The sequence below is a fragment of the Lathyrus oleraceus genome, chromosome 7, assembly GCF_024323335.1.
Source record: "Lathyrus oleraceus cultivar Zhongwan6 chromosome 7, CAAS_Psat_ZW6_1.0, whole genome shotgun sequence".
Classification (NCBI taxonomy): domain Eukaryota; kingdom Viridiplantae; phylum Streptophyta; class Magnoliopsida; order Fabales; family Fabaceae; genus Lathyrus; species Lathyrus oleraceus.
Window position 1 is genome coordinate 256,089,399 of NC_066585.1, and position 11,302 is coordinate 256,100,700.

At 34.5% G+C, this 11,302-nt stretch overlaps 1 protein-coding gene across 1 annotated transcript; it reads left to right on the top strand.

Annotated features, from left to right (window-relative positions):
- The first annotated feature begins 2,806 nt into the window (after positions 1-2,806).
- LOC127106856 (early nodulin-like protein 2) lies at positions 2,807-3,596 on the top strand. Its single transcript, XM_051044153.1, has 2 exons — positions 2,807-3,047; positions 3,128-3,596. The coding sequence occupies exons 1-2, from the start codon at positions 2,867-2,869 to the stop codon at positions 3,529-3,531; spliced, it is 585 nt and encodes a 194-aa protein (XP_050900110.1). The 5' UTR covers positions 2,807-2,866; the 3' UTR covers positions 3,532-3,596.
- The last annotated feature ends 7,706 nt before the right edge of the window (positions 3,597-11,302 follow it).

Below are 11,302 nucleotides of genomic sequence, written 5' to 3' on the forward strand. Positions count from 1 at the left end.
ATTTGGTTCTTGAACTGCTTCAAACCATCACTGCTTTCAAAAATTCCCTAGAGTCACCCAACCATATCTAGTGAAAACTCCATTTGTCAAATTTGCAACTTGGTGTTGATAACACGACTTAACTACCTACACTTAATACTTATATCTACCTCGCATTTCACATTCATGTAGAAAAAGGCTAGTAAAAAATCTTAGGTTAACACCACCATACCAAATCCATATCAATCTCTACCAATCACTCTTCACATAGTTCACCCCCCCTTTTCACCCAGTTCACCACATCAAACTGACAAACTTTTCATCTACCAACATACTTTGAGTTCAAACGCCAAACCTGTTACAAGAAGCCAACATGGTATTTTCAAAACCAACCAAAAATATTATGACTTCCATACTCACGTGCAAAATCACATTTCCCTCGTAACCCAATGTTTGTGCTTAAATACCCGAATTAGAAAATGGATATAGAAGATGAATATAATGCTCTTACTAAAAATAGGACGCGAGATTAAGTTCCATGTCCATATGAAGTTAATGTTATTAGTTTTATGTGGATTTTTAGACATAAATATAAGACTTTAGAGTTTATGATTTATGATTATTTTAAAAGGCATAAAGTTATACTTATAGGTGATGGTGCAGGTCAACAAGTTCGTGTTGATTATGGAGAAACATCAAATCCTGTGGTTAAATTCGCGACTATTCGGATTGTCCTCATTCATACGTTATCTAAAGCATGACCCCTTCATCATTTGGATGTGAAAAATGTATTTTTTTTCCATGGTGAACTCAAAGAAACTATGTACATGCATCAACCCTTAAGTTACAAGGATACAAAGCGTCCTCACCGTGTTTGTCTTCTGCATAAATCTTTGTATGAGCTCAAAAGTAAGCTCCTTGAGCATAGTATAACTAGTTTGTCGACTATGTTTCTTCTATAGAATTTTCTCAAAGTAAGTATGACAACTCTTTTTTCATTTACCAAAAATATTATCATATGACATATCTCTTACTATATGCGGATGATATAATTCTTGTTGCCTCTTTCGACGATTTTCAAAAATCTCTCATATCACCACTTAGCTCCGAGTTTTCTATGAAAGATTTGGGGTTCTTGAATTTTTTTTTGGGCATTATTGTCACCTGACATGTTGGTGGCTTATTTTTGTCTCAGAAAAAAATGTAAAAGAAATCATTCAAAGAGATGGAATATCTCTGGGCAAACCCAGTTCTACCCCAATTGACACTAAACTAAATCTAGGTGCCAAAAATAACACCCCATATGAACTCTCTTTACTGGAGCCTTGATGACGCACCTTCCATTACCCCACATTCACACAACTGGGCCTAATCCAACAGTGTCCTACACAATACAATATATATGTTTATTTTATGCACAATCCGATGGATGATCACATCCACGCTCTAAGGCGCATCATGCGTTATATTCAAGATACATGTCACAATGAGCTACAATTTTACCCTTCTTCCACTACATTGTTGATAGATTACATAAATGCAGATTGGGACGACTGTCCAGATACCATACGATCTACATCTGCTTACTCTGTCTTTTTTATCGACAACTTTCTCTCATTGTCTTTCAAGCGCCATCGCACATTATCTCACCTTGGTGATGAAGCTGAATACGATGGTGTTGCTAATGTAGTTAATGAGTCTTGTTGGGTATGTAAACTACTTTTAGAGTTACATTGTCTTATCCCCATGGCTACCTAGTATACTGTGATAGTAATTAACGTAGTATACCTCTTAGAGAATTTTGTCAAGCACTGACGCACAAAGCATATCAAAATGAACATTCATTTTGTTCGTGAAAAACTGGCTCAGGGACACGTCTGCATTTTACACGTCCTATTGCACAATCAAATTGTAGACATCTTAATCAAATATCTTTCCTTAATTTTATTTCAAGATTTTAGAGACAATGTCAAAGTCATACAATTTTTTTCAATTAATAAATGAAAATATAAACATTATGATATAAGATTTAATAAGTTAATTTATTTTATACAATTCAAATTTCATCTAAATTTTAGCAATCAAATATATAAATAAAAATTAAATGCAATTAATTGATTGGTCAAATATATAATATTTAATATTTTATAATGGGTATAAAAATTGTCTTCGTTCAATTATATTAGGCAAAAGTTATAATTAGGAGCAAGTATCACAAGTTTATAGGTAGTAAATCACGTTCTCAGTCCCTTCCGGTATATCTGATAAAATTGGAAAGATACAAAAGAGATTAGCCCCTTCGAACACGTCTGATAAAAGTGAAACGATACAGAAAAGATTAACATGATCCCGACGTTAGAATACACAAACAAATTAAATAAAACACATAATCACTAGAAAACATGGATTAAGAGGGATAACGCTTGAGGTATGAATATAAACTCGCCCTAACACGTGGTTTTACATACAATTAATCATAACTTTTTTATTTTTTAAAAGATAAAAATAAATTTTTTTCTTTCGTTTTTTATCACAATCACCTATGGTCACAATTAAAAAAAAAATTAAATTTAAACTTTTCTCTTTTTGAATATAAATTTGTTTCTATGCAAATATTTCTCAATATACCATTAGTAAAAAGAAAAGCATCTCATGTAGCCATATGTAACTGTAGAAAAAACAGAAAATATGGAAACCCCCGCAATTTATGACATGCTAGTTCCTGTACATGATGATGCCACTGCCAGCAAGCAAACACATTCTTTTCGCTGTATATACATTTCCCATGCACGCTCAACGGTTATCTCTCTCAATCCCCACTATATATACTAATCACTACATTCTCATTCTTCACACACCAATTCAGATACCTAACTAGAGTACCAAAATGTCTTCTTCTGCTTTGTTTCTCGGTCTTATGTTTTTGTTAACACCATTGTTGCTCCTTTCATCCTCATCTCAAGCACTAGATTTTCATGTTGGTGGTAAAGATGGTTGGGTTCTCAAGCCTTCTGATTACTACAATCATTGGGCTCAGAGAAACAGGTTTCAAGTCAATGACACTCTCAGTAAGTCCAATTCATTATTTCTCAACATTACATAATCATAATGTTTTTATATTAATGTTTTTATTTCAACTATATTGTAGATTTCAAGTACAATAAAAAGAGGGATTCAGTTCTTGTGGTGAAAAAGGAGGACTATGATTCCTGCAACATCGACAATCCTAAACAAAAGATGGACGACGGAGATTCGAGTTTTAAGCTCGGTGATTCGGGTCTCTACTTTTTCATCACTGGCAATGTTGATCACTGTAAACAAGGACAGAAGCTTATTGTTTTAGTCATGGCAGTTAGGCACCATAACCCGCCATCTACAGTGGTTGTACCACCGTCTCAGGCTCCGGAAAGTGGCTTGTGGCCACCTCTGATTCACTCGTCGGGTTTGGATGCTCCGGCGCCGTCTCCGTCGAAAGCAAGTTGTGTTGGTGTGAGTGTGGGTTTTGGGGTCGTGGTTTGGATTGGTTTGATGTTTGGTGGGTTTGTTTATTAGCCTTTGTTGCAAGTTGGAGTAATTGGATCTGATATGATGAGAAATAAAATGTTCAGTGTTTTTCATGGGCGTTTGCTATTGATCAAATTCATGAAGCAGTATTCTTTTAATTTTTCTTTTAAATCTGATATCTTCTACTGGATTAAATAACATTTATCATACAGCGCTAACAATTTCATGAAAAAAGTTTCATTATATGGTAGAAAGAGAAACGGGTTGTTTATAGCATCCATATCTATTATTTCCACGGTTCTTTCAATAACTCAATTATATTTTTCAAATATTGATATATTCCATAAAAAAATAATTCTAAAATGAATCCCATCAAATCTCACAGTATACCTCATATTTATATTATAAAAATATATAACTAAAATAATTTAATTCAAATAATATTAAAATAAATTAATAATTATATATTTAAAAATAATTTAAAATAATATATATATATATATATATATATATATATATATATATATATATATATATATATATATATATATATATATATATATATATATATAATGTAAAAAAATGCACCCCACCTACATATCCATACCCACCTGGGTAATGACCACAACCTAATGTGTGAGTTCCATGATGGATCACCCGGGCATACCATCAGGGATTGTATAAATTTCAAGTTCAAGATAAAAGAGATGATTGACAAACAACTATTGAATTTCAAGAGAGATGGTCCAGAGGTGGACATCTTATTTAATAAGCTAAACAAGAAGCATAGTACCCTGATGATTACTTTTTGCAAAGAGCATAATCAATGGGAAACTCACACTATCAACATCTCGAAAATCGACGGAGTGACTCGGAACAATCCAGTGTCTATTTCCAGAGAAATGGAGAAATCTATAGTGAAATCCTCAAATGAGGGAGAGGATCTAAAGTTTGACCAGGGGCAGTCATATGTTGAATATCCTCATGTAATGGTCGCAACAACAACATCTCCCAAGCTCCCAGATCAACGAAATCTGACTATTCCTCCCCAACGACACATGAATCAAAATTGGAGCTATCGTAAACAGTTTAAATCGCAGGATAGACGAGAAAGATGGCGTGCTAATACCCCTTATCCACCTGGTATGATCCCAATGCGCAATGTGAATATCATGATGGGGCAATAAGGCATTCTATTGAAGTCTGTTGGTTATTCAAAGGTGGAGTTCAAGAGTTGATAAAAACAAACGTTTGGTCTTTAAAGAAGAAAAATCAAATATGAAGTGTGTGGTACCACATTGGAACCATAGGGCATGCTGTCAAGGAATGTGAAAGCTTTTGGAGCAAATTGCAGAAGCTAATCGAGAAGGAAGACCCAAGTATAGATGGCTTAAACCAAAGGCCTGGCAAAGAGAAAAGCCAAGAACTTCTTGGGTCATTCAGGATCATGTACCACAAGGAAAAGGCCAGGCCCATGGTAGAGGCTTATGGTAGATGAAAGGTCTTTACTTCTTGGCGAGAATGCTGAAACAATAGCCTGAGATGCCACCACCCACATGAGTGAAGACAAAGACAAGCTGGGAGATAAGTCTAAGAAGGTTGCTTCTTATGAAGAGGCTAAAAGAGAAAAATTTGGAGGCCACCTTACTGATCTTGACAAAGACATTAACCTTTGGGTCACAAAGAGGCCAGCCAAGCAATGAATCAAAAATAAGAAGATGACCCCAAAGCCAGTGGGTCACACAGAAGGTGCATCCTCAAAGTTGTTAATCATATGGTTGTTTTATCACTTGCATTTATAATTTATGTTTCTAGTAAATACTATTTGTTGTTAAGCATTATTGTTTGTTAATGGTATTGTTAATGAAATGAAGATACATGTTTTGAATTTCTTTCGTATTCACTCATCTTTTCTCACTTATTGCAAAAAAGAACACATAAAAAAATGTTTCTCCACTTCACTTCGTTATCAAATTATTATTTTAGCAAATATTGGACGAAGGATGACGAAAATGAAATACCCAAATTGCTAACGGTATGTTTTCAGATAAAATCTTGCTGATGATGTACAAACATTGTTTCAAATCCCCAAATAATGGAGATATAAGGAGTTAGTCCATAGTTAATCACTTTGAGCTTAGAAGTAGGTGTTTCTTTCGGATCTGAAAAAACCCTTACACTTAATCCGGGGTAGGATAGTGTTTAGTTAATCTAATTATGCATTCTAATTGCAACGGAAAATGCATCCCACCTAGGGATCAACCACATGTTATTCTTCACACACGTCCTGAAGTATCGAAGAAATCATGAAAAATTGATAAGTTATATCGGTTGTTCTTCAATGACCAATAACATGAAAGTTAGAAGCCTTTCCAAACCAAAAATAAAAATCAAAAGAACAAAGAAAAAGTCCGCTAAGTCGAACACATGAAGAGGCGACTTAGGCAAAATTAGGGCAATCCCGGTGGACTAAAACCTTCGAAAAAGTGGTCAAGGCAAAATTAGGGATACAAAAAAATCAATCCAAAGAGGTCGTATAAATCCTCAGCAAAAACAAAACAAGATTCGGTGGCCATCATATAAAGAATCAAAGGGTCACTGAAATCCATGACAAAAGTAAAATAAGCTGACTGCCATTTTAAGAAAATCTTGAATCTTCATCTTCATCCTTACACCGTCGAGCTCTTTTGGAAGACGAATGTGTGTGTTGAATTAACTGAATATAGGACTGGATTTTATCAAGAAGAAGGGGTGGGTACAATCTGAGTCTTATATTCTTTGTTTTGAAAATCATGAACCAGACCACATTACAACCTTAAAAGACCTAATTGAGGCAAGGTTTATTCTGAAACCATACTACAACAAGGTTACATAAACTGACTCCTAGAGATTTGCTAATCTTCCATATTTATGTCATATTCTCGCTGTATCTTTCACACTTTGAATAACATTGCGTTTGGACTAATGGTCCACTCTCCATACACTACCACATCATTCCAATAAATGATTTTTTTCAAAACTTGCATGGATATTGCATTAAATTGACCACTTTTGAACGAACAATTTTAACTACAAGTAAGTACTCGAAATTGAGGGAATTCTAAGGAGCATTCAGATAGGAACTTGAACATTCGTTGGTACTGACCTAAATCAAGACCACCTCATAACCATACTGTAGCGGGGTTTTCGTTCCCTTTAGGTTTATTGACTAAACCAAAAGTAAACATACAATTCGAGTCGCCACCGCACATTTATTTGTCCAAAGGAAAGGCTAAAAAGCGAACAAAAGCCAAGTAAGAAGTTTTATCAAATCAAAAACTAATAAAAATGTCAGAGATCTAGGTAAGGGGGTTGGTTATGAAATGGGAAGGTTTTACGCACCCAAAACATCCTTAGTACTCTAAGGGAACCTCTTTTTGCAAATGGGTGTTGTAGGTTGGTATTTGTGAAAATATGTGCAAAAGATTGGGGGGATGAGAAGAGAATAGATTATATTTACAAATTTTGTTGTTTGAATGGATGAACCCATTGCCTACGTACCATCACAAAGGTAGGATCAAAACCTCGTAGTTCGGGGTAAAAATCACAAAGATTGGTGAACTGATTTGATCAAAAGCCTTAAGGTCTTTTGTTATCAAAGGGAGAAAACTCAACCCAAACCAACAATCCACCATGTGAGGAGAGCTTCAACATACTAGTGAGGGGTTAACCCTATAATAAGTATGGAAGACTTATAGTCCAATCACTAAGGATGAGGTGAGGTTTACATCAACCACTATGATAACTCAAACCTATGGCTAATGTTTATGAAAAGTTTTAGCAAAGGTGGTCATTGGAACCACAAAACAACTTGAAGTGAGTTGTATTTACAAGTTAGATGTACTTACAAAAATGAAGTCAAAGTAGGATTAAGATTCATTCATAATGAGTATTAATGAAAAAAAGTTTGAAAAGTCAAAGGCATAAGGCCTAGGTTTCTAATTTGAAAACAATGTCAAAGTTTGAAATAAAAGATTTTTGGCTTGGGTTAGAGTGGGGAGAAGAAGAGAAGGGCTAGTCCTAAAGCATACAAAGATAGGAGGAGAAAGATAAAACCCTTGGAGTTCCTTTTCTTGAAATCATAGAGATGATTCAAGATGCTCATTTCCTTTGGACTTAGCACACAACCAAGCAATCTAACAATTTAGATTCAAGCTCCTAGGATCTCCATTTGGCTTGTCTCTCTTAACTTGGCTACTCATGACAATGGTCCTTTTGACTATCTCAAGATGGAATCCCTATCACACAAGAGCAAACATCAAAATAGTTCACAACACAATAAAATGAATGGACAAAGAATAAGTTTTGGAAAGGAAGTCCTTTGAAGTCAACTTTGAGATTTAACATTCTAAAGGCATGAGGCCTAGTTGCTCTTCAACGCATTTAGCATTCTAAAGGCATGAGGCCTAGTTGCTCTTGAACTCCTTTTAACATAGGTATGTCCTAATTCTAAGTCCTTTTTCCTTTTTGCATTGGATTCACACAAGCAAAGACAAAACAAACACAAGGCAACAATATATTTATATACAATAATGAGCTCAAATGAGCAAAAGGAAAATGGCATAAACATAAAATATGTGCTCAAGTGAGCAAAATGAAAAGCATTATGAATAAATGAGCAAGAAATAAATGACATTAAAGTAAATTGCAAGAAATTAAATGCTCAAATTAAAGTTAGTAATTAGTATGGTTATGTTAGTTTGTCATAAGACAATGTAGCGCTATGTTAAGCAATCGTAAGTGGACTAATATAGTAGTCACACCTATCTGAGGCCGGTCAATAAAATTATAGGCAAATAAACACAAGTTAGAGATCATGACTAGTAAGCCAAGCTCCAAAAACTTGTCATGCCAAAAGAAAAGAGAATGGCCTTGTATGGACTTTAGGTTTTTTGCTTGACCAAGAAGCAACCTATCTTGGACACAAAACAACTCACTTGATCTTGGATCAAGTTGAGTTTGGTTTGGATCAAAGAAGGTTAAACCTCTCATTTGTCAAAACCAACCATAAGACATTAACTCATTGGCCAAAAATAAAAAGAAATGGGATGAAGATGAAATGGATGGACAAAGAAATAAAGCATCAAACACAATTGATCAAATGTGATCCAAGTCATCATCAACCAATGCTAAACAGAAGAGAAATGAAGATCATAAGTCAATAAGTCAAACATATTTTTTTGGTAATTTTTGAATTAAAAATAAATGCAAAATAAAATGGACAAAATATGGTCAAACCTCAAACTTAATTCAAATCAACTTCAACAAGTCCAATTAAATTCTCATAGGTCTAACATGGTCAAACAAACTTTGACAAAAAATTTCAACAATTTTTAAAATCAGAAACTATTTAAAAACAATTAAAAATAATGAAAAATAACACAATATGAATTAAAATTTCAAATAAATCTCAAACCAATTAAGAAATTGATGAGACTATTTTTCATTGATTTATCATGATCCATAGGTGTTAGGAAAATATTTTTGGATTTTTCAAATATCAGAAAGTAATTAAAAATGAATTAAAACTATTAAAAACCAAACAATTCATAAAAAATATTAAATGAAGTCACAAAAATAATAAAAAATCAAAATATGAAACTAGATTTTTCAAGAAAATTTTAGGCATTGGTCTCATATTTTTGTGACTTCAAATAAAATATTTATGAATTTTTGAAAATAAAAGGAATTAAATGAAATTAAAACAAAAATAAGAAAATCAGGAAAATCCAGCGCCCTCTGATCATCTCATTAATTGACGTGGCAATGATCATGTGACTCAGAGGCGCGGATCCACGAAAGACCAAAGTCAAGCGCGCTACATATGGATTTAAAATAAGTCAGCATATGCAATGGCCACGATTAGAACGTTTTATCAAGACCCAAAGGTCCTGAAGCTCCCACGTGGGGATGGTGGTGGAAACCACCATATTCTCCGGCGATCTAACCAGATCCGGCCACCACGCGCAGGGAAATGAAGTTTAATAAAAACAAAAACTGAGGATATCGAAATGGAGCTGAGGTGATGTACATCACCCATGTAACCATGGATCCTCCTCAAAGTTCCTATTTAGAGAGAAACATGAGCTTGAAGATCATGGTGCATGAACTGAAATGGCACGATTTGAAAAATTGAGACCACCACTGGCCTGCCTCAAGCACGAGGACTTCAGAAAACAACACAAACCAAAGAAATTCACATCATATAGCAAGATCTAGATCAAGAAAGTTTGGTGTTCTACCTCTGGAATGCAGCTTCAAATAGCACGAATCCTTCAAGCTCTTGATCCAATTTTGCTCTGGAAGTGTGATGATGATGCAAGGTTAAGGAATTGAGCTTTGAAGATCAACTAATGATGTTGAAATTCAAGCTTGAAATTGAAAATGAAAACTGAAAATTCCTTTGGTGAGGGTTTGGTTTTCAATTCAGCAGCACTTCAGATCTCCACTTGGTTACCATTTGAATGAGAATGAGCTTCTATTTATATCTGAAATGGGATGCAAGGCAATGCTTGGCTCGTGTGCATGAAGTTTGAATCCTCCTTGCATGGGCCTGTACAGGCGCATGTAAGGCCCAAGAATGAATAGAAATCCATGTTGAGATCAAATGTAATTGAATTGGACGTGCAATTGGCCTGTCATTTGCTTGCACATGAAGTTATAATGTGAATTGCAAAAATGAACATAAACATTAAGCTCTTCGAAACTCACTCATGGAAAGTCCAAAAAATTAATGTGAGTAATGGTTGGAAATCCCTTGAAATAAGGAGAAAAAGTCATGTTGGGCAAAAATTCATTTGGCGTTTGGAAATTTATGAAAACTGGTTGTGAAGGTTTGGGTACAAAACATGTCTAGGTTCCCTTTGAATTTTTTTACCAAAAGCAAGCATCTTCAAGCCCTTCTGTTTCAATGATGAAAGCCTCAAATGGAAAAACCTCCAACATTAAAGTTGTAGATATCTTCAAGATAATAAATTTAGACTTAAATTTTGCATCATTTGGATTTTTCATGATAAAGGTATGGGCACTTGAAGTTGGACATTTTTCAAATTCAATGGCTTAGGTCCAAAGTGACCTATAATGTTTTGTATTATCACATATGTTTATTTTAGGATTATTAAATTTTGTCCAACATAACATTTTAATTAGACATCTTAAAATTTCCAATGCATTTGGTCTCACCTCAAAATCATAAAAATTAAGGAAGTTAGGTCCTTGGGAAGTTGACCCAAAATTAGGGTTTCAGTCAAAATGACCTATAATGTTTTGAAATGAATAATGACCTTAAAAGTTTCAAATGGATTTTTTATGAACCTGAAAGTTGTTAATATGGTTCTTAAGAACATTTGTTCTCTTTGGGTCATCTTCATTTTACAAACACATCAAAAATTGTGTCTCAGTGATCCTCAGTTTAGTCAGATGACTTGACTGGTCAACTTCTCAAGGCCAAACTTCCACTCTTGATGAATGAATGATTGAGGATACTCACATAAGCTCATATATGCATAGAATAGTTAATGAAAGAACTTACCTTGATTAAATTTTATCATAGGTTGAGGTTGCTTCATGAGCAAGGCACAGTCAAAGCACAGTTGAATTAGGGTTTCCTTGGGAACAAACCTCAAGCCCTTTGGGTTATCTTGATCAAATTGGCAAATTGAGATACTTGGGAGACATATATGATGATTAGGAGCTTTGTGAACCATTGTCATTCCTTTTCTCATCTTCATCTAGCCACTTCATTGAGCTTAGGAGCCTCCTAGAAGCATAGGAGCACATG

What these genes read in the sequence shown, in the direction of transcription:
- LOC127106856 (XM_051044153.1), top strand. Translation starts at nt 2,867, where the DNA reads ATGTCTTCTTCTGCTTTGTTTCTCGGTCTTATGTTTTTGTTAACACCA. An exon ending in TCAAGTCAATGACACTCTCA is followed by an intron (nt 3,048 to 3,127) that starts GTAAGTCCAATT and finishes ACTATATTGTAG; the next exon opens with ATTTCAAGTACAATAAAAAG.